Genomic DNA, 25,183 nt, shown 5'->3' with positions numbered 1-25,183 from the left:
AATGGGGGGGGGAAACTAAGTAACTTATCCCTACCAGGAATTGAACCCGGGCCTTCTAGTTTAATGGTCAGACGTGCCAACAGTTATTCCACAGCTGTTGATTTTCGCGTGAAGCTTCACCTGAAAGACTAGATTTGCATAATATATACGTTACTGTGCACGTTAACAGAAAACCACAATTCCAAGTCACACAGAGATTGTGTGCACTCGTTGTGGGTCTCTGGCGTTTCGTCAGCCCACGCGAGTTGTGTGGATATAAAGGGAAAAATTGAGACGGTGTCGGGTGGAGTTCCCGGGTGGCTCAGTGGTAGAGCGCTGGTACGTTCAACCAGAGGTCCCGGGATCGATACCCGGCCCCGGAACAATTTTTCCCTTGAAATTATTCAAATCAGCTTTACAGGGAGCTTCACCTGAAAGACTAGATTTGCATGATCTGATTTTTAGAGAACCCGGAGATTCATTTCCGCCCTCATATTAGCTCGCCATAGGTTCCTATCCTGAGCAATATTAATCCAATCCCTACCATTATATCCTACCTTCCTCAAATCCATTTTAATTTTATCATTCCATCTACGTCTCGACTTCTCCAAAGATCTTTTTCTCTCAGGTCTCCCAACTAACACTCTATACGAATTTCTGGATTCACCCATATGTGCTACATGCCCTGCCCATCTCAAACGTCTAGAGTTAATATTCCTAATTATGTTATGTGACGAATACAATGTGTGCAGTTATGCGGGATGTAACTTTGTCCATTCTCCTGTAACTTCATCCCTCTTACATCTAAATATTTTCCTAAGCACCTTATTCTCGAATACCCTTAACCTCTGTTTCTCTCTTAGAGTGAGAGTCCGCAACCATACAGAACAACTTACAAGCAAACATTCTGATGGGGGCAGATAAAAAGTTTTTTTTTTCCTTTCATCATGTTAATAATGTCAAAAGAAGTGTTTATACAAATTTTGGCCACTCGACCGCAATTACGAGGGCCATAAAAAAATAAGTTCACCAGGCTCCATTTTAATAGAAAGAAAACATAATTTCATTGGAAAAATTTATTGGAACAGACACAGCAATTGTTGACCTATTCTTCAACATATTTTCTCACCGGAAATGAGATATTTGTCATAACATGGGATCGACAGAGAGGTGCAGGCGGCTGACTTCTACGACAGAAGGATAGAAAAATTGATCCCATGTTATGACAAATGTCTCAGTTCCAGTGGGGGATATGTTGACAAATAGCGCAACAATTGCTGCATCTGTTTCAATAAATTTTCTACGCTATTTTCCTATTTTTGTGTAAATGACCCCAGGGTATATCACTTTCTGTACGGCCTCATAATTGCGGTCGAGTGGCCAAAATTTGTATAAGCACTTCTTATGATATTATTAACATGGTGGAAGAAAAAAAATTAACTGTTTTATCTGCCCCCAACAGAATGTTTATTTGTTAGCAAGGCTGTAGATAGAGAAGACGGCCTCCAGATATGGAGGGTAGCTGCGAATAAATTGAATAAGCAGTCGCGGACAGCCGATAAGGGGTGGTCCTTCAGCTTGGGAGTTGTGCGAAGGACTAACAGGTCATCACATTAATAAAGAGAAGCTATTCGATAACTGACTCTATGGAGAAAAACGGAAGAGCGCCTTGAGGTTAAGCAATCATCAGAACAGTGTACACGAGTGAAAACACTGAGTGCATGCGATGCCAATACACACGAATGCCCATCTCTGCAATAGATGATTAATGATATTGGTAGTAGTAATGATGACAATAAATCTTATAAGCAGTCTTCGAGACTTCGGACCCAATAGAGCACTTCAGTGGGAAATCCGCATAACAGCGTACTGAATATAGTGGTAAAGCGTACTGAAGATTGAATGGCAACAAATACGCAAAGAGAAACGCTCTGGATTTGAAGGTTCTGACGAGTAATTTGGTTTTCATACAAACTGTGTCTGAAACTATTACACGGTTATAAAAGTCAGAGCAAGAGATGTCGGAAGCCCTCAAATTAACTAATAAAATGATGCAGAGAATTAATGAGACATCAAGTACACCGGTTACTGAACGTGTAAAACAGAAGTGGAAATCAATTTTATGTAAAAATAACGGATATGGAACATTGTGTAACATACACAGCGAATTAGTGGATATAGAGTCTCTCTTAGAGACTGCAATGATGTTAGGTTTTTTATCACTTCATGCGGCGTAGAGCGCAGCTTTCTACAGTACAAACTTTGGCAGATAACCGAAAAAGATTTACGTTTGAGACACTGAGAATGTATATTGTAGTAGGTACATTACAATTCGGTACTGTAACTGCACTTCCTAAAGACGACCAATAGGATAAAAGAAAAAATTAAAATTGCTACATGCTTATTTCCACCATCAACACTGTGTATAATTAAACGCAAATGCTTATAAAAGACAGGAGAATAAATGCTTTTCTCATTCCTTTAACACTATCATTGTGTAATGCATATTTACTTTCAGAATGTATATATGTGTGTGTTTCCCCATACTACCGTACTCTACTCTAAATAGCAACGTTGTTACCTCAACACATCTCTACAGTCCGCATTTCACGAGAAGATCCGCGCAAGAAATGCGAGTTTTTCCTCCACTCTTATAACCTATCCTCGTCACGGAATCGGCCGGCCATTGACTGAACCTTGTTTGTCCCAGCCGGCCAATGACACCACTCCTATCCACCTGCTCCTTCAAGAACGCTGAGTTATTAGTTTACTTTCTCCTCTCACCCCGCAAGGACAATAACTCCCCTCGCAGGGATCCTCTCGTGAAATTTGGACAGTATCTACCTTCAGCGAGTCAACAACCTATAGTGCATGCACAGTAAGCTTATTGTATCGGGTCCAAAGTCTCGAAGCCTGCTTATAAGTTAGTACGATTATCCAGGTATGTAATATTCTGTTTGTGGATTTGGAAACATTATACCAGGACATTTTTTACAAGTTTGTAACAACGACGTGAAGTCAGTACTCACCGACCAGCTGAAGCTCGACGAACAAGCTGGAAGGAGGGTGCGTGGAGACCTGGCACTCGTACAGCCCGCCGTCCCTCGCTTTGGCGTAGCGTACATGGAGAGCCCAGTCCTATGGATGGGTCCAGTCGGCGGTGGCGGCAGCATCGAGAACAGAAGAGGAAGGGGAGAAAATAATCAGGCTTGAAGTTGTGTGGGGGATTAGTTCAGCGTCCCATAAACCCGCTTTAATTAGAGAAGTTCTCTGCGGATTTAGTTCGTTTCTGATGGTAGCACACCCCTTCCCTACCATCCTCTGAAACACACATCTACACACATTTATAATCCTGAAACATGAGCCTTTTGGTTTCCCAGGTGCGGAATTGTGTTGACTGCTGACCTCCTTCAGTAGGACAACAGCTATCCTTTAGAATCTCTTTTAATTGAACAAGATCTGAGGGCTGCGAAAAGGCGGGAAGCGGATTGAAAGTCATGCCAGATATTTTAAAGTGGCACTTTATTCATTTACGTGCGAGAGAAACCTCGGCACTTAAACAGAGTTTCTAAATTTATATCAGAAGAATCAATGTCGGAAATAAGAATTTTTGAAATTCATATCGTTATAAACAGCATTAAAAATTAGACTAAATATGTTAACGCAGATGAACGAAGTAGAAAACGAGGTAAATTTAATCAAAAGAGGGACAAATATTTGTCCTGTCTCATTTGACTGCAACTTACATAATGAAATGTATAGTGGAAATTCTAAATGTGCTAAGTAACTTAATGGAAGAAAAATTGTTATTCTGAGGCCAGTATTCCTCTAAAAATGCTTTGTGCCACGGCAATTGGAAGTAGTTCTTGTAACTGCTTTTGTTGTATATCTCCGTCGTGTGTTGACCCTCTGAAGGGGTTAAATGTGATTTCGTTTGCTCGGCAAGTATAGTTCTTGCTGCTTTGTTTATACTTTGTGTTATGAACAGTGCGTGTACTAATTGGCTCCGCAGGAGAAGTGGCAAGCAGAACGCGGAGACTCGAGGAGTTGTGTTGGTATCGTGCAGGTAGAGTCAATGACCTTGGCCGCATTGGTTGGTTGAGTGTGGGAGGGAGCGAGAGAGGAGATGTAATATTACCACAGTCTAGTATATACAGTCACGAAGCTTGAGTTGTGAGGGTGCTAGGAACAATAGACTGTGCCGGTACTATTTCGCATTGTCTGTAATGAGGCGATATTAGCGATCCTAGTGGTTAGTAACTATCTATGGATGTATATTTATTACGTATTGAGCTTCGTGACTGTGTGTACTAGACTGTTCAAACCAGGCGCTACACAGTACCAACTTTACATTCTCTCATTTAATATACACACTGTAGTTGTTCGTACATTCTTTCGTAATCAATATGAATGGTACAGTTGATAATACTATGAACACGAAAGTAGAAAATAGAAATATTATAATTTAAATCTTCACAGACTCTAAAGACTATTTTTCGGAGAACATAGACCTACAAATATTCAGGTTAATTACTTTTCTTTCGTCTTTCTGTTATTAGGCTATATACCTGAGCTATCATTAGAAATGTTCGTGTTGACTGTTGACATACGCAAAAGTAAGGATAAACATGAAACACCTTCAACAAAATATGCCACATACGAGATACACTATTAGATTCCCAAAGTAGTTTTTCACCTGAAAATAGCAATAAATACTGTATCATATATCAGATTTGCTCCAGTAACGTCTTGTGACGTACAAATATTGTTATTTTTCTGAACCAAAAAGGAGTATTTATTTTGATAAAATGGAAATGTTTATTGTTATTTGTTATAATGAGGCTAGAATAATTACAATTGTATACTTCGTTATTTTTATATGTATAGGTCAATGAATTTAGATTGGGATTTACGAACTTTATTGCAAATTATTGTTTTTATGTTATTTTCTTGTTCTAAGGTATGGATGATTGGACCAAATGTTTGGTTACTACCCGTCTTTACATGTTAGTCGTTCTGTATTACTGACACCGAGAGACAATCTATTACTTTTCACTCGGTAGAGATATAGTCCAAGCTCACACAACTTAACAGTTTTGGTAACAACTTCCTAGCTCTAGTTACGACCGCCTTTATAATCTTGATATCTGCTGACTATATTAACTTAAATTATAGATTTTTCTCAGTTCTTACGAACCTTATTTCATTACTTATGATGTAACAGATATCCATAACTATAACTGTGCACTACGATCAAATCATGGGATATCGTTGCTATTGCCCAATTTCGTTGTCTTCTATTTCCTATGTGTGTGACGAGTTGTTCAGCTGTGAACAGTCATTAATATTGGACGAGTGAGGTTAATGACTTGTCGATAATGTGTGACTTATTAGGGTGGTGACGAGTCAGTAATGTGTGATGAGTATTTCAAGTAACTAAAAACTGTGACGAATATTTCGGATCCCATTCTAGACGACAACTCATAGATTTGTGTAAGAGATAATGAAGTCCCCAAAGTTGTTATTTGCCTGACGGGGGTATGACGACTCATATTTATGGAGATAGCAATTCCGCCTCGAACTACAGGATACGTCCTATGTTTGTGGTGACTCTGAAATGGCTGTCCACCACAGTAGGTGTCCCTCGCAATATATCCAAAGATTGATAGATTGTTGACATGGTAGATTCTAGATGACTCATACATTTGTATAAAGCCTCGTTCACACTTTTCAAGTAACTTGAATTCAAGTCACTTGAAAGACGAACTTGAAAAGTGTGAACTATGTTTCAAGTTGACTTGAAATTAATTAACGGCTTGAATTCAAGTTTCAAGTGAAGTTGGATCCCTTTCTACTTTTTACTTGACTTGAAAGGACACTTGAAAAGTGTGAACGTCACTTGATAACTTGAATTCAAGGAGAAAAGCGCGGGAATTCAAATTAACAACTGTTTTAAGAACATTAAATTAACAACTGATTGTTTTTCTGTTCTACTGGGAATGTAAAAACAATAGGAAACAATAGTAAGTGGAATAATGACGAAGTATTTGAGTTTCTGAAGTTGTATAAAATTCACGAAGGCCTGAGGACTATAGAAACTGCAAAGTTTCGTAATAAAAATGCAGAGGAAGCTGCCAAGGAAGGAAGAGTACATTGTAGAACTGAACAGCAGAGATTTTAACGTGGACACATGAGAAAGCCTATGAAAGGCAATAATAAAAACCATTAAACTGTAGATAGAGAAGAAGTGAGGAAGAGAGATTAAGAAAAGAAGAGCGTTGCTTGAAGGGATGACATTTATCGCCGAAACTGGCATGGTTCAGTGTGGTTGATAGATGTTTTTTTGGAAACTGTAACAGCTTCGAGATAATCATTTTCGATTATGGTGAATCAGACTTGCTAATATTTTATTACATTTGCGATAAGAATTATCAAATCTCATTGAAGATTTCACTTATTCTATTTGTAATGGTCAAAGGTCGTGTATTTCTCTCACTAAGCTAATTCCTAACCAATACTGAACAACGCGTCTTCCATTTCTTCAATATATTTATCATTTCCCTGGCACGGAGGTTTGCTACTACAGAAATTCCTAATTGCACAACATCCATCGACGCCATTTTATCCTACTTGAAAACAAAATAACTTGAATACGTTTGAACTGAGACTTGAATTCAGGTTACTTGAAATCACGTGACTTGAATTCAAGTTACTTGAAAAGTGTGAACGAGGCTTAAGAGGCACCGAAGCCTTCAGGTTCATATTTGTTCAACGACTCATACATGGAGATTCCCATTTTTACAGTGGCGTGTCTGACACTAACCTGTGTATTACGGACGTGCGCTGTGAAGAAGCGGTCGTCACTGCTATACGTTGCCAGCCCCACAGTCAGCAGGTGGTAGTCTTTTCGTCTGATCCACGACACCTGCAATGTCACAAAGATTCCACAAGTTAGTTCACTCTAAGCAAGCAGAAGGAGAAGCCAACCGAACAGCTGAGATGAGGATACTTTTGTCAAAAATAAGGAGCGACAGTGACCAAAGTTGAAAACTCTCCAGGACTACAAAATGCAAGCGTATTACGAAAGAATAACAAAGGAATGACTATAAAGTGGAAAATATTACTTTTCTTTGTGATAACTAAAGAAATGTGGGTTTAAAGTAGACATCTTAATATTTTAACATTTCATTTAACCATGTATACATATCCAACGACATATCTCAAGAACTTCACTTCACATGATCCTATTAAGGGATTAGGTACAGCTTACAGCAGTAACATTTTGGGAAATATTCAACATTTTTTCCTTCATTACAGTATCTTGTACAATAATGAAAATTGGTATGTGTATGTGTCCTTCTGCTATAGGAAAAAATATTTTTACGATTTAAAATAAATATATATAGGATATTCTAAATTCAAAATGTTGGCAGTTCACTGTGTAGTGGTAAAGCGTTTCCCTCATAACTCATAAAATTGTTAACTTTTTCATGTTCTCTCTCTTTTATTTCATTGCTAAAACTCATGTTTGTAATACCATGCTCTTTCAACTACATTACTTAATAAATAATATTTTGTTTTATTTTGTGTTAGAAGAAAATATTGATATTTGACCATTTTTTCAAACGGATTTATTTTTATCAGACAATCTATCAAACGTAGAGAAGAGATCTTGCATCATATTGTAGATATGACAAGCATAAATACACACAAAAAATGTAATTACAGAATGTTGGATAGTTTTTTAGTTATGTGGGAAACGCTTCATCACTGCACAGTGAACTGAATTTTGAAAAAAAAAAAATGTAGATAACTTTTTTTAAATTGTAAATTTTTTTCATATAGCAGAAGGACAGTGTATTACACATACTAATTTTCATTATTGTACAAGGTACAGTAATGGAGGGAAAAAAATGTTGAATATTTCCAAAATTTTACTAATGTAAGCTGTACCTAACCCCTTAATCTTATGCTTTTTCTAGTCACAGCCCAATGTTCTAGTCCATACATAATAGTGGCAACTAACATAAATTCATGGTCCAGCGCTGTGGAGTACGGTTATCATATGTGACAATGAAATCAGCAAGCCCTGGTTCAAATCATGTTTGCACAAGTTACCTGGCTGAGGTTTTTTCAGAGGTTTTCCCTCAACTATATCTGGTGTTTGCATCTGATGTAGAATCGGCTGGGAGCCGTATTAGGTGGTCACTAGTTGCTGGTAGTAGTGCTCTCCCCTGTGAGTCATGATAACTTGTGGACTATGGTTGACGATCTGCGGTGATGCGTACGTGGAATGGTAAACGGGATTCTACATAATATAGGGGAGTTCTGAGGCGGCCCGCAGGGGAATCGGTTGCACGGAGGGCCTTAGGGTATGCACATCATTTCATTTTGGGCGTAGCAATACGCGCACTCTAGCCGCCTATGTGCGATGGCTGTCTCCAGCCACGCCAGTCCCTTCAAAGGGGACTAATAGAACTTGACTTCATGAAACTTTAAAATCATGTCTATTCTTGTTTTAAAATTATTCTAAATATCCACATAAGTTTCGGAAGTCACAAATTAACTTTCACTTTCGCATTGGATGTCGAACACGTATCTGTGGGAGTTTTAGCTTAGAAAGGTCTCTTTGTACCAGAGTTGAGCAAATCTATTGATAAGTATGTGCATATGTATAATGTATAAATAAATATATATAATGTATATGTAGTGTAAGTTATATATAATCCATCAACTAGGAAATATGTTGCCATTAGATTTACATTAAATGGATTGTCAGACGAACGCCCTCAAGTTGTGTCCGTGACGGGATCATTGATCTGAAATGGAGTGGTTAGTTAGACCGCTGAAGCACTCTGCATCCGCTCTTCAACTGCCATAGTCCAGAACTCTCCACGAAGTTTACGAACCACTAGAAAATAGAGGCAAGTTGGCGAACTGCTTCCTCCTTTTCGTCTGTTATGCCCTGGAGCATGAGAAGCTTGCTATATAATTCATTTGCCTTTACAGGTACTGTACAGCCCGTGATATAATAATAGCTGGAGATGCTGCTTTAATATTGAGCAGATGGGAATGGTATTGGTGTACCCCAGAGAATCTCAGGAAGGACAGGGATGATTTTTCTTTATTACTAGGGCGTTTTTATTTTCTTAACGCCCTATTATTGTATTGTTAAATTATTCTCACTTTGTCATCCTTTTTTTCTGTATCGACTATATGAAGGAATCTGGAATTATTACCCATGTTTAACGGTACTATTATCAATTATAACATGAGATTACGTCTACTGAATTTGGCATTTCTAGTGTTCTCAGAAGATATTCTACAAATTTAATCTTATAATTTATTTGGGGCATAATTCACCTTTTTTAAAATGAACAGGAAATTTGCCACAAAATTAAAAATACACGAAAACAATGGCTAATACAGGGACACCATTTTATTTTTACTAACATTTCTAATATTAACCTGGCTATACCTATGCATCAACGGTTGAGAACCGTAAACACCGTTTGCTACCCACTTCCACGACCGGAGTAAGATGATACTGGCGTAATATACAAAAAAATCACTTTACTGGGTATAGGAGGGAAGAAAAGTAGTTCATTCATTTACGTAAACTAGGAAATATCGCGATTTTGAGTTTGATCATTTTCATTAGATTTTTGTTTAATCAAAATACAGTGCAGTATTAACAATGAGTGTTTTTATTCACGAACTGAGCTTTCCATGCGGACGTATTCATTATGCAGTGTATATTATACTGTCTATAGCACATTAGCATACACTATAGAGAATGAAGTTAAATTGAACAATAATCAAATATGGATATTTAAACACATTTTTGAAAATGGTGGTCGTTCATTTCAATACAGACTACAGTTCTAATATCCATATTATCGCACTCTAGACTATTGTACCTAATTCCAATTACCAGTTTTGTCCTTCGTAGCAGTAACTCATGTTGAAATAATTCTGTACCTACTCTACAAAGAGTACCTTACGTACTGTAAATTTAATCTTCACTTCTGCCCGATCCGAAAAGATAAAATTACTCAGACAGGCTATCTACTGTCCGTCCAAGTGATTATGTCGAAGGGTCGTAGAAAGGGGGAAAAACACGTGACAGTTAATTACTTAACGAGGCCCTTTTATTTAAGTTATTTTAAACAGTTGTATAATATTACGTAGACGTCCAATCCTTAATAGAAATTAATGTTTTCAGAAAAGAGGTAAGACAGTCCAGCCACTAGCCTTTACAGAGAGGCGAATAGAAGCGGGTGGAGGAAACCGGGATGCGACGTAGGCAAATGGACGACAGTACCTGTGCGAAAATATGATTCAATATTGAAAGCTCTTTCGTCACTGGAAAACGCGAACATATTTTTGGAACGTACTGTTTACTGTGACCGTAAGACTACGATGACTATATGCGGCCTTGGTTCTGTGTTGAGGACAGTTGAACTTCATTAGTAGAAGGGGTGGGAGTGAAGTACATTATAAAACTCAGGTACAATAAAAGTTGAAGTAAAAAATAAAATGATGTCCCTGTATTAATAATGTTTCAAGTCTTGATATATAAAAAATATACTCGCTTACGTCTATGCAGTACTCTTGCAAGATCAGTATTCTCTTATGGAAGCGAATCTTTGACATTACAAGAATGGTATAATATCAGCAGAATGATAGGTGTGAAATTCATGAGAAGGACTGCGGGATATACTAAGTATTACAACAGGAGAAATGATGACATCATAGCTGAACATGGGGTATAACTAGTAATGGAATGCATTTGGCAACATCAACGTAAGTGGAAACATCATGTGGAAAGGATTAAACACGCAAATCAATTTTTAAATGTCGTCTTGCTGATAGAAGATATCGCATCCGAACTCGGAAGAGATGGACGGAAAATGTAAGACAGTAACTAACATGTGGGAGAAAGATGATAATGATGATAATAATATTGCGTTTGTGTTGTTTTATTCAAATTTTGTTTAATATGTCTCTTAATTGAATACTGTAAATTATAAAGATAGATTTCAACTTATGTTTTTCTTTCGAAATACTGGGTTAAAACGACTTTTTTAAAATTGTAAAAAGTGAGTAACATAGAAAGGTAAAATAAAGTGTTATTCTGTGTTGATAGAAAATGAGAAAATAAGGCGTAATTTAATGTGGAAGGGACAGATCACCTTTGAATGAAGGTCCGATGTTGTGTTGATTGAAATTCAGAGGAAATCATGCGTTTAATGTGTGACAGGTTCCAAATTATGTAGCAAAGTTGACCACTCCCACAGGGAAAACTACACAGCACTTTCAAGAAGTTGCGCACTCTAACGTACTAAAACAATAATAATTTCTGAAGTCGGTAATATCATCAAAAGACTAATAAAAACAGAGATTCGGTTTCGAAGTGATTGAGGGGAGGATATATCATACAATTTGATACATTAATTCTATGGAAAACTTCGTATCCAGAGGCATGAACTACGTTGAAGATTAACTTTTCTACCGTTATGTGTATGAGAAGTATTTAATAGTTTCTCAGGCGGAATCAGGGGTGAGTATAACATCCATTAACATCGTCACGTGAATGTTAGTTTTCGTGTTTATGTTAAACATGTGCAACGAATCTGTTAAGTATTTTCATTCGGTTTTCCAAAGTGTCTTCTAGTCACGTTTATTGTTAGAAAGTTGTTTATCTAATCGCTTGCTCTTATTATAGTTTCGATAATTACATATCTTAATACGCAAGTTATTTCCAGTCTCTCAAATTAATTTCTTTTTTTTTTTTTTCATTCGGAATAAGCTACCCATATAATAAGAAGTTATCTTTAAAGAACAGACAACGCAGAATTTTAACAAAATGTTTTCACTTATGTCAAGATATTTTGAATATGTTACTCGTGGTAAAATCATAGCTTTCAGAATTTGACAGGTCGTTATGGTCTAAAACATACGAGATCGACGACAACCCGCATGGAGTTGGACCATGTAGAAATTTTGTGTTTGCTGGAACATCTTATAAATTACGAGTTTCAGAGATTCAAACCGTGAATAACTAACGGCGGCAGGAGTCGAGTTTTATATATACTGCTGTGGGACATTCTGGTTCATAAGTTGTTCAGTGGATTACGTGCAAGTATTTCCGTTTTAAAGTAGTATTAATCAGAATCTTAAAGAATCTGCTAGAAACGGAGTTCGAAAATAAAATGTAGGCTACTAAAGAAGTAATCGGGGTTCCAACTCTCTTAGGCAGGGGAAACCTTCATACCAACCCATAATTCTAGGTAAAAGCCATCAACTACCTCGAGTGATCCGCGTATCTGAAATAACTATTTCTTTACTCAGACTCATTGAATTAATACTTTATACAGGGACATCATTTTAGTTTTACTTCAGTTCTTATTGTACCTGAGCTTTTGAATGTGCTTCATTCCTACCCCCTCTACTAGTACAATTCTAACCGTTCTCCACACAGAACCAAGGCCGCGTATGCAGTACTGAGTTAGTGAGTATAGTACGTTCCAGAAATATTTTCGCGTTTTCCAGTGACGAAAGAGCTTTTAATATTGAGTCATATTTTCGCACAGGTACTGTCGTCCGTTTGCCTACATCGCATCCCGGTTTCCCCCACCTGTTTCTGTTCGCCCCTCTGTAAAGTCTAGTAGCTGGGCTGTCTTAGCTCTTTTCCGAAAACATTAATTTCTATTAGGAATTGGACATCTACGTAATATTATACAACTGTTTAAAATAATTTAAATAAAAGGGCCTCGTTAAGTAATTAGCTGTCACGTGATTTTCCCCCCCTTTCTACAACCCTGCGACAAAACCACTTGAACGGACAGTAGATAGCATGTCTGAATAATTTTATCTTTTCGAAGCGGGCAGAAGTGAAGCTTAAATTTACAGTACATAAGGTACTCTTTATAGAGTAGGTACAGAATTATTTCAACATGAGTTACTCGTAAGAAGGACGAAACTGGTAATTGGAATTAGGTACAATAGTCTATAGTGCGATAATATGCACAAAAGAAGTGAATCCTGTATCGAAATGAACGGCCACCATTTTCAAAAATGTGTTTAAATATCCATATTATGATTATTTTTCAATTTAACTTCATTCTCTGTATTGTACGCTAATGTGCTGTAACAATATACACTGCATAATTAATGCGTCCGAATGGATAGCTCAATTAGTGAGTAAAAACACTAAGTGTTAATACAGTACTGTATTTTGATTAAACAAAAACCTAATGAAAATTATCAAACTCAAAATTGCGATATTTCCTAGTTTACATAAATGGATGAACTACTTTTCTTCCCTCGTATACCTAGTAAAGTGATTTGTATTTTACCCCAATATCATCGAACTCCAGTCTTGGGAGGGGGAGCAAGCGATGTTTCCGGTTCTAGGCCTTTAATCCAAAGATATAGCCAGGTTAATATTAAAAATGTTAGTAAAAATAAAATGATGTCCCAGTATATCATTCTATGATAAAAGAGCACCTTTGAAGAAAATAGCTACCATGGACTTGCCATGATGAATCCGGCACTGAATGTTTATGATGTTCTTCTACTGTTCGCTATAAACAACTGCACTGGCTGCTCTGCGAAACTGTGGGAGAAAAGCAGGGATGGTGTTTGTGACTCAATCGAGCCAACAGTGAGCATCCCTGGTCTAGTGAATACAAATGTATGTACTTTTCCATTTTCACAATTGGTACAGTATACAATTAAATGAACTTAGAATTACATTGTAATTTCAAACGTAGATTGCAATACATTTCATTCTTGAGGCACTGGAATCTCATTATCAATTAAAAAGAGAAAATTGAATGTTTCCAAAACACAATGTAAATACGTACATATTATGGTTTTGATCGTTCACAAATGGTCGTGTCACTTGCAACGTTTGTAGTTTCCCCTTTCTCTTCCTCTCTGCAGGCGTTCGTACGTCACACACAATAAAATGTGTGCCCTAGGGTGGAAAGAGGGTAAGCCTGATGGAGAAGTATTGCTGCAATACGCTGTCCCTTTGGTTATTATCAGTTACCTTTGATGTGGCTTCAGTCAATCAATCTGATGAATGAAATATCATAGAACATCTGTTAGGTTTCACCACATGTACATGCTACAGGACCTCTTTTATAAGTTCTTTGATAGTACGCTTTCCCTAGTTCAGAATTATTTTTAGTTGTTGGATGTGATAGTGTTTCAATAGCACTCCTTTCGCCTAATAAGATTCCGTAAATAATAATCCTACAATGAACCATAAAATATTGTGGACTAAGAAATGGATTCAAAGTATATAAAATGGACAAAAATGTTTGAGAACATTACAGTACGGAGCGCGAAATCTTAGATGGACGATTTTTATAAGTTGACAAAAATAGGTGGGCAACATTATTGTGGACATAAAATTACTGTGGACTAAAATCTCAAGTGGATGAAACATTTCTGGTGAACGTAAATACTGTGGATAAAATGTCACTGAACAATCAGTCTGGGAATCACACAGAGACTAAGAAGAAGACACAAAATAGGAAAGATTGAATATTTTTTTTATTGTTTTATTTTACGACGCTGTATCAACATCTAGGTTATTTAACGTCTGAATGAAATGAAGGTGATAATGCCGGTGAAATGAGTCCGGGGTCCAGCACCGAAAGTTACCCAGCATTTGCTCGTATTGGGTTGAGGGAAAACCCCGGAAAAAACCTCAACCAGGTAACTTGCCCCGACCGGGAATCGAACCCGGGCCACCTGGTTTCGCGGCCAGACGCGCTGACCGTTACTCCACAGGTGTGGACAAGATTGAATAATGTTGGGTTTGCTGTAAAATACCTGTCATTTGGCAGTACACTATGTATATAGATTGTATGTATGTATGTATGTATGTATGTATGTATGTATGTATGTATGTATGTATGTATGTATGTATGTATGTATGTATGTATGTACGTATGTATGTATGTATGTATCTATGTAACCTATGTATGTATGTATGTATGTATGTATGTATGTATGTATGTATGTTTCTTTTTTTTAAATCAGTTGAACAGCATGTCCCATTAAAATAAAGGTAATACTACATGCCTTGCTACCTGTATGTTTACAGTATAACACATTATGCCTCGTATCTGTCACTCTCTAGGCGTATGTAGGTTTGTTATTTTCCTGTGAAAATCTGAGTCTTTCATTATATCTATTGCCTACTCTTATCTTTCCTAGATTAAATTATCCTAAGTTTACTCGTCTAAATTTATAGCATTGACATAGTTTATGAATGAATGCGCATGTTCTTACATTACTTTACGCTTTGTGAATGTCCATTTGCCAGTTTTCCTTAACATTTCCTGCTGGAACGCTAGTCTTTCTTTGTCCATTGTCGGACACTCGAAAAGGAGGTCGTCGACGGTCTGGTCCTCTGCCCCACACGTACACGACGGGTTTTCCTCAGTTAAAATCTGTATAAGTAAGCACCGATTTTTCCATGTGCAGTTTAACGCGTAAACTCTTTCTTTTACACTGGGAAAAACGATTTTGTCACCGCTTTTGTATGTATGTATGTATGTATGTATGTATGTATGTATGTATGTATGTATGTATGTATGTATGTATGTATGTATGTATGATAACTAAACCGAGGAAGTGCGGGCCCTTTACCGTCAAGTTAAGTATGACTGGAGCGTTCCGTGGCGAGTGTAATGAACTCTCAGGTAAGCAACTCACCCTGCAGGCTTCAGAAGTACAGTCTTGCTTATATGAATTGCATACATGCAATAATCACATTTCGTACTTATCTAATTGATGCGATGTCGACGGAATTTTGCAGTCCGTGCGCCAGACAAGTTAAATGCACCATGTTGGAATACCGCTCTTTAAGTTGTTTTGCTGCCTTACTAATATATGGAGCTGCATTAGTGACGAAAAGAAGTACATTATTATATTTAATCCTTTCCGGCCATAAAAGGCGCACAGCCTTACAAAAAACTTGGACAACAGATGCATGGGTTACCTTTTCCAGTTTCTCTGAAGTTAGCACAAATTTCTTCCCTACACAGTTCTCTGAAAGTATATGACCACCACATTTCCCACATATCTACCACTGACGTCTGTAGACTCATCAAGTGAAACTCATATATTTTCTGATCGTTCACGCTTTCTCGAATTTTGGCAATCGTATGCTGGTACGAAATTGGTAAATATTCTTTACGTATTGTTGCTTCTAGAATATATTGATTTGTGTATTTTACCAGAAATGATCTAAAGTGGGGATTGTCCAAAGTTCTGAATGGAATGTTTGTGTGTACCAGGTTACATAAAACTATATTGAATTGTGACCCACTATTTGAACTCCATTGGTTTTTGTTTGAATTGCGTTCAACTTTTTCCTTGTGTGTTTTACTATTACAGTGTCTTTCAAAATAGTACTTCTTAGTTTGTAATAATCTGACGACACATACAACACTTTCTTCTGCTATAATAGCCTAAATATATCGCGTCCGAATTGTTCCACTAAATTATTTAGTATTGCACTTCCAGAGTGAGTTGTTTTAGGCATTGCAGTATGTGTCATTTCATACACGCAACTCTTCAGTATGACAGCTAAACACACTCTGAATGTTTCGGGTTCGATGCACGGAACAGTACGGCGAAAGGCGAGAGAGACTTACGCCATATTCTATACCCGTGTGCATAGTAAATTGCAATCGCCGTATTAGGGCCCGCACTCCCGCGGTTTAATAATAACTAAAACTAATTTCGTAAATTCCGTATTAACAGATTATACTAAATGCACATGGAGAGTTCGCGCGCTCCAATAAAATGATAAATGTAGTTACAGCTTGATTCAGGGATTTTGGCCCCTGCAAAAAGTAAGTAGGCCTAGAGCAGGCGTCTCAAGGCCAACGCATAAAAGTTGTTACACAGAACAATTGTAGATAGCGTAGTCAGCTGAAGAGATAAGCGCAGTACCCGAAGATAGTCGATCGTTGATTATGTTACAAGCATGAGTGAGCTAACTTGTAACTGTCGCGGGAGAAATTCCACAAAGCGACACCTTTGAGTTGTACTGTCAAAGTAGATGGTTGTTTTCGGAAAGAATAACATTTCTTAAATCGTTTGCAGTAATAACCATACATGTTACGTAATTATTTAAGCACAAGGAACTGGCTACCCTATCCCATTATCTCCTGGCCTAGTTGCCTCATAAGTGGTGCCTTGTTGATATCACATGTGAGGTTCAGACCTGTCTTCGGACAGTTGACTAAACAACAAACTACTTCATTTCTAGTAAATGGTTTTTGGTATCTCTCCCTTTTTTTTTTTAAGTTCATACTCTATTTAATAAAATAAAATTCAATTAAATAATAATAATAATAATAATAATAATAATAATAATAATAAAATTAAATTAAACTTGTTGATTGTTAAGGTACGTATTCTTATGATATGTCCTCTCAAATTCTTTTTTTCAAGTTCTTCAGTACTTCATTATATTTGTTGTACTGGTCTTGATTCAAATTAGGTAACAATTTTAAATTAATAAAGTGGTAAGAGTTATCCACTGAAACTTGCAACTCCCACAATTTCGCTTTCCCTATGAAAGCTTTTATTTGTTCATACATTTGCGGTAATAAGAACATTCTTTCCTCGGAGATGGAGACAAAATCGAAGCGGTTACAGATGTCTATTCTAACGTCGCGGTCAATGACGTCATCCGGAGATACACGAACTGCTACCGCATCTTGTTCCATTCTTACATTTAAAAAAAGAGAGAGAGAGAGAGAGAGAGAGAGAGGAGGAAGTGCTCCGAGAAGGCTCTATTGAGACGTCTGGCCTAGAGAAACTAAGAGCGAGTTACTCATCACTACTGGCGTGCTGGGCCACACAGGTCAGGCGGCGCAGTCATAACACCTTTCCTTCTTATCATGTCGCGGTACACTCCGTCTTAAAACACAATATTCTTCCACACGTCCCGATATAACCACTACGTCTGTTGACTAAACAATGTCATGATGGCTTATATTTTCTTGACATGAGTGTCCCTCAACTTCGAGCATAGATATTATTTTCATTCTTCCTCTTCCCTCTTCCCCTCCTATGCACATTTGTGATTAAATTTCTTTATTATGACGCAACACACAGCTCGCTCACTAGCCGAACAACCAAGGACAGGGGCCATTAACGCTGAATCGAGGTATACGTATAGCTCGCGCAGGAAACGATTACCGAAAACCAATGTGGCGTTTCTGTCTGTTTTGACGTGTGTATGTAGGCACGCCGAGGGAGGAGAGGTGCGAGCCGATAGAAGTACTGTCTCTTCCGAGAAGATGAACAAATGACATCGTTGTGGAAATAAAGAACGTAGCAAGAGAAAAATTCGAAGCTAATTAAACGCACAACATACGTTTACGAGTGAAATAATACCGTGCGATACAAGACACGTATTCACATGCAATGGAACAAACTAAAGCCGTAATGTAACTATCACAACGCAAGACTGAGTCTATCGATGTCATTTCTCTTCCGATTGTACTCTCGAATATCATTCAAGATATCTCGTGACCTTTCCTGTCGCCCGCTCTTCCTTATCGCAGTGTTTGATTCGCATTCCTTCCGTCGGTAATCCGTGGTTGCGAGACCTATATCACGGCGACACACATTTCGCATCAGCTGTTGTCAGTTTATCTCAGGATGTTTCTTATCTAGAATTCAGTAACTGCAACTGCGGTTGTTAATCTTTTCCTCTTTATCCCCCTGCGATGTCAGTAGAGTGGACGTAAACAAAAGACGAGCAGCACTGTTTTCAGAAGCGTGATCAGAGGCAATGAACCGATGTACGACTTGTGGGATTGTTTGTCTTGATCTGCCACTGTCATAAAGAACTCCATGTTTACTAGGACGCAATCTCAGGTTGTGAATTTTGCATTATTCTAATCTGTACATTTGTAGAGAAAACACTAAAATTGGGGTTTCACCGTACACATATTAACGTAAAATAGCAAATTGTGAGTCTATGAAACGAAATGCAAGGGAACTCTGGCAGATGTTGATTTCAGTCGGAATATCCCCCTCTACCGCCCAGCGAACATACTGTTTTAATTGTTTGGCGTAAACCCAAGTTGCTAGAAAAGTCCCCTTGCTTTAATAGTCCATGAGAGAGTAGCAGAGCACCGAACTTTCACATTGCAGTCCTGGGAATGAACAGTGTGATTGTGGGCTTCCAGTAATGGCGGTTGCGAGATAGCAATCTTCGTGTTTTAACTTCTCTGTAGCGAAAAAAAAGGATGCGAAAATTAAAGTTCGAGCATTGGTGCTTTTCCTTTTTCCATAGGCTTAGAAACCTCAAAGTGTTAAATAAAGCGAAAAGTTTCCTCCACAACTGGCAGCAATTACACACAATTCGACAGTAATAAAAGTTCCTGCTTCAAAAATGGACGCCACAAAAGATTCACAAGTAATAACATTTAAACGAACATTAAGGATTGTCATGTAAGAACGTTTAGTCTTTTTGTGCTTTTTGCAAAGAGTAAAGTTGCATTCAGCTATGAAATTTGATTATTACGCGTTTTAACCTCGATTGTACATTAAAACGAGCAGAATATTTTGAGTAATCTTTCTAAAGCCTTGGAAATTGTCCAAAAATTCAAAATATTATTTGACCTACTTTGCCACTCAGATACAAAAATATGTGAACACGTTTAATGTCTTTCTGATTCTATATTCTCTCTATAAATTCCAACCAGAACTGCATTAGATCGACTATGTTTTAATTACGGACAGCTCCTATTATTTACATTGTTTCTGGAAAACAAACTGTCGTTTGTATGTTGGATAATTTTTCCGTTCCTATTTCTCCAGTACAGCCGTATCATTTTACAATCTGTCGTTATGTTTTCCATTGTCAATGAGTTACTCAACTAGAATCAAAATATGTTATATTTAGGTGATTGAGAAATGGTTTAGGTGGATGTTGGGTTACTTGGTAGATCTATCATTTGATAGAATGAATGCGTAAATGTAGCAGTAGAAGATGGGATGAATTGATGAGTGGATGGATGGATAAGTGCATGAGTGAATGCATGGATAAATGGATAATTTGGAAGTGTTGATGGATGGTTGGATGGATGGATGAATGAATAAGTAGGTGATTATATGGATGGATGAATGAGTAAGTGATTATGTGGATGGATGGATGAATGGATGGATGGATGGATGCATGAATAGGTGATTATATGGATGGATGGATAAGTAGGTGATTATACGGATGGATGGATGGGTGAGGAGGTGATTATATGGATGGATGGATGGATGGATGAGTAGGTGATTATGTGGATGGATGAATGAGTAGGTGATTATGTGGTTGGATGAATGGCTGGATGGATAGATGGTTGAGTAGGTGGATGGATGAGTAGGTGATTATGTGGATGGATGAATGGATGGATGGATGATTATATGGATGGATGGATGGATGGATAAGTAGGTGATTATACGGATGGATGGATGGATAGGTGATTATTCGGATGGATGGATGGATAGGTGATTATGTGGATGGATGGATATGTAGGTGATTATACGGATGGATGGATGGGTGAAGAGGTGATTATATGGATGGATGGATGGATGGATGGATGGATGAGTAGGTGATTATGTAGATGGATGGATGGATAGATGAGTAGGTGATTATGTGGATGGATAGGTTGTATGGTGGATGGATGGACTGGTGAGTAGATGGTTAGGTAGATGGAGGGTTAGATGGATGAGTAAATAATTAGATGAGTTGATGGATGAGTAGGTTGTTAAATGGATGAATGGATAGATAATAACGGCAAACCGACGCTGTAAAACACCTTGACATTTCCCCCGTTAAAGTAAGTACAGTGCATATCCCTTTCAGTTCTTCAGTAAAAAATCTTGGCATTCACATGGATAATAATCTCAACTGGGACCTGCAAATCACAGAAACCTGCAGAAAAGTATACTCTATTATCCATGTGCTAAAAAGGATAAATGTTCATCTCCCCTCTTGCTTAAAAAAGTCCCTTGTGCAGACACTTGTATTTCCCTATTTTGACTATGCTGACATTTTACTGACTGACCTCTCCAGCGACAACAAAACGAAACTTCAACGTGCTCATAATTTGTGTGTACGTTTTGTAAGCAATGTTCGTAAATATGATCATATTACTCCATCCCTGGAAGCAATAGGTTGGCTTAAACTAGATAAGAAAAGAAATTTACATTCACTCTTTCTCTTCGAAATCTTGAACTCTTCTATTCCTTCGTACCTGTCGTCTCGCTTCACTTACCTTTCTTCCCACCATAATCTGAACACACGCTCTCGTCATGAAACAATACTAACAATACCATCCCATCGCACCTCCTCATACTCATCCTCTTTCACAATAGCCCTGCCAAGACTCTGGAATTCGCTACCTGCTAGCATCAGGGACTGTCGAAATAAACTTGAATTCAAACGCAAACTTACTAGGCACTTGGTCAGTAATTAATTTCTTGTAAATAGTTTCCTTAATCTATCACAAAATATTTCAATATCCAGTAATTGCATCACTAGGTTTAATTTGTAAATCAGTAAATATAAAATATTCTTTGTTTTTCTATGATAAATTATCTAGCTTTAATTAGTGAGGTAATCTTTTCGTACTTTGTTTTTTATTGTAATTGTAATTGTAAATTTAATACTAATTGCAATTTTACTTGTAATTGTAATTGTAAATTTAATACTAATTTTAATTTTATTCTTCGTATTACAGTTGGAATTTCCTGGTAGAGGGGCAGAGAAGGCCTGACGGCCTTATCTCTACCAGGTTAAATAAATAAATACTAATACTACTAAATAATTCGATGAATGGATTTGTGAGTAGGCTAATAGTTGAATTGGTGGATAGATGGGTCAGATAATTAAATGGCTGTATGGATGGATGCATGGATGGATTGATAGGTGCTGTAGATGGACTGACGGACGAATGGGTGCGCTTGTTGTCAAAATATTGACTTTTAAGCGATATAAAGTAGTTCTATGAAATTCACTGAACTGCAAAGTAGCCTGGAATATATTTTGTCTCTCTTAATGCCTTCAGTCGCGCAAAACGAAAGGCCAGGACCTGGGTTAGCCAGTGTGGGTTCAGAATTTCTCTACCACTTACGCATAGACAAAGATGGAAAGTGGCCATATCCACCGCAAGCTACATCTGGAAATCCACATTAGAAGCACAGCCGGAATTTTGTTCGCGGTTTGTACACGATACCCCACCAAATAAATTTGATACGGGTTACTTTTGATCCACTTCCTTCCCCTCTGCATCTAAGCGAGAGATTTAATTCCTTGCATGCGGAGAATTCAACGAAGTTACATACTTTTAATTACACAAAGAATATTTGCAGAGCAACTATGGAAAACGACAAGAGCATCGGATTCCCACACTAAAAGTAGGTTTTACTGTCTTATAATAAAATGGCAATAATGTTTTAAAAATAGACACGCTTGAAATAGTTGAGAGTAATTCATTTCAAGCAGTAACGGGTGCTACAGAATATTCATTTAAACAACTACGACTTGAAAAACAAGGAACAAAAAATATATATACAATAAAATTTAACTATTTATAGCATAAAACTATATGCCGTAATCCTGAAAGTTCACCGCTGTGGACTTACTGTTAGCGCATCTCACCGTGAAACGAGCGGGTCCGGGTTCGAATACTCTTTGGGACAAGTTACCTGGTTGGAGTTTTCCGGGATTTTCCCTTCAACCGTTTGAAGGAGAATTGCGGGGTAACTTTTGGACGTTGGACCTCGGACTCATTTCACCATCATTAATTCACATATCATCATCAATACTATAACTCCAACGTATTCCAATCTTTAACAGAGGAAATTCTCTTCAAAATATGTGACTAGTTCTCAGTCAATAAAATAGTATTAAATTGTTACAAAACTAACATAATTCAATTTAAATCCTGTCCAAATTCAACCTCGCAAATTTTAAGCGTAATAATTAACAATAGATCCCTATTAGAAACAACAACAACCAAATTTCTTGGCTTAAAAATCGATAATGTGTGAAATTGGAAAAATCATATTAAAGAAATTACTCCCAAACTAAATTAAGCGGTTTTGCTATTAGATCTATGCAAAACAATATACTTTGCATACTTCCACTCGGTAATGACTTTTGGAATAATATTCTGGGGAAATTCCACAGATAGTAACAGTATATATTCCTATTACAAAAAAGAGTATTTAGAATAATAGTAGGTGCCAAATCTAAGGAATCGTGTAGGACTATTTTAAAAGAACTACAAATAATGTCCATGGCTTGTCAGTATATTTTTTCATTAAAAATCTTCCTCGTATGTAATCGTGAAAACTTTGTAACTAATTCAACAGTTTATAGCATAAATACACGTAAAAAAAGACTTTCATACTCCATCGGTAAGTCTATCGTGTTATCAAAAAGGAGTGCGTTATATGGCAGTAAAAAATTTTAACAGCCTCCCTATCGATATAAAAATGAAACTCAAAACATAAGATTATTTAGGGCCAAATTAAAGAAGTACCTAATTTCTCACCCCTCCTATTCTGTAGGTGAATTCATGAAATTCAATAACGCTTAATGAAATTGATACTAAAACTTTGTGTTGTATTAGTAGACTATATTGTAAACCTCTTCTGCATATATTTAATCTAGACTGTGACTATAAATTAAGATTTTATAATAATATTAAGTTTCTTGACTTGTTCCATATCCTAGCTGTGAAGCAATGAATGAATACCATGGAATGTTAATAAATACAATACAATATAATGCATTGTATTTATTAACATTCCATGGTATTCATATGTTGCCCGGGTTAAGTTCACGGTGCTGATTACTGTACTTGTACAGGTGTCTGACTCAAGCTGTTGATAAATTGTTTTAGGCATTACGTACAAGACGACTAGGGTTGGACACTTTTCGTCCTTTCAGTTCTCTAATTCGCAGCGCTTGTATTTTAGTTTTAATAATGATTGAAAAGAGCTAAAATTATAAATAAACATATACGGGTGGACTGATTAATATATTGATATATTCAATGCATTTGTGAGAAAAGAAATATTCATTTCTAATGCGCAGATCTCTCAAGATAGTTAATGGCTCTCAGCTAGGGTAGCGGGTTCTATGAATATTTCGACTGTCTGTGAGGGTTCAATCTCCGGTTCTTCTTTAATTTCGAACTCTGATTCCAGGCGATTCTAGAACGTTCTAGTTAAAACTTCTTTAATACGGAAATATATACTCGGAAAACGTATTATGCATCTTTCACGTGTTAACATACGAAAATAAAAACACACACAAGACTGCAACCTCATTCAAGAAATTAAATTACAACATCGCATACAGAACAAATAATACTCTACAAAAACATTTCAACACACAAACAACACAAACAAATGCAACCACACAGGCGTATACAAACTCAAATTTAACACCTCCAACAACTTCTACATAGGACAGACAGGCAGATCATTTCAAACACGTTACAAAGAACACATCACAGCCATAACAAAATTACAAAATACTTCCACATATGCAGAACACATCATCACACCTACACAGATATCGGCACAGACATGGAAATTCTACACATACAACCAAAAAGCCAGAAACTAAACACACTAGAACAATACGAAATGTACACACAAAAATAGATGCAAGTAAAATTCTCAACACACAACTCAATTTCAGAACACACACACTCTTTGACTCCACATTACACTACACAAACACACCCCTACAGGAAACAAAACAAAAGGCGCCAAAACCAGCAACAACCAGTTCTGAATATGGCCAATAGCAGGCCGAAACATGTTAACAAGTTAATATAAAATTTAACACGTGAAAGACACATAATACGTCTTCCGAGTGATATAGTGTTAAAAATTGTGTAATGAAGATAGGCTATATAATGGAAATATATAATCGATCCAAACATAACATGAACGAGAATGTTCCACAGCAGTACCTATAAAAGCTCTAATTCTGCATTTGTAAGTATTGACGTTTCAAATCTCTGAAACTCATGACGGTAAACGTTAAAGATTGCGAGAGAAAATATTTATTCTCTCATTACAATGTATATAATTTATTCCAGCAAGAAGAATACGTCAGTAAGATCCAACTCCATGCGGG

At 37.1% G+C, this 25,183-nt stretch overlaps 1 protein-coding gene across 1 annotated transcript in view; it reads right to left on the bottom strand.

Annotated features, from left to right (window-relative positions):
• The window catches only part of LOC138692672 (zwei Ig domain protein zig-8-like), a 459,104-nt gene that overhangs the window by 56,280 nt on the left and 377,641 nt on the right, over window positions 1-25,183 (bottom strand). The window contains exons 3-4 of the mRNA XM_069815794.1: window positions 6,803-6,904; window positions 3,009-3,117 (exon numbers count right to left, since the gene is read on the bottom strand). Of these exons, the coding sequence (XP_069671895.1) occupies window positions 3,009-3,117; window positions 6,803-6,904 (211 nt within the window). The remainder of the gene's footprint in view (window positions 1-3,008; window positions 3,118-6,802; window positions 6,905-25,183) is intronic.

The sequence above is a fragment of the Periplaneta americana genome, chromosome 17 (assembly GCF_040183065.1).
Source record: "Periplaneta americana isolate PAMFEO1 chromosome 17, P.americana_PAMFEO1_priV1, whole genome shotgun sequence".
Classification (NCBI taxonomy): domain Eukaryota; kingdom Metazoa; phylum Arthropoda; class Insecta; order Blattodea; family Blattidae; genus Periplaneta; species Periplaneta americana.
Note: the sequence above shows the minus strand (reverse complement) of the source record. Positions and strands in the feature narration are given on the sequence as shown.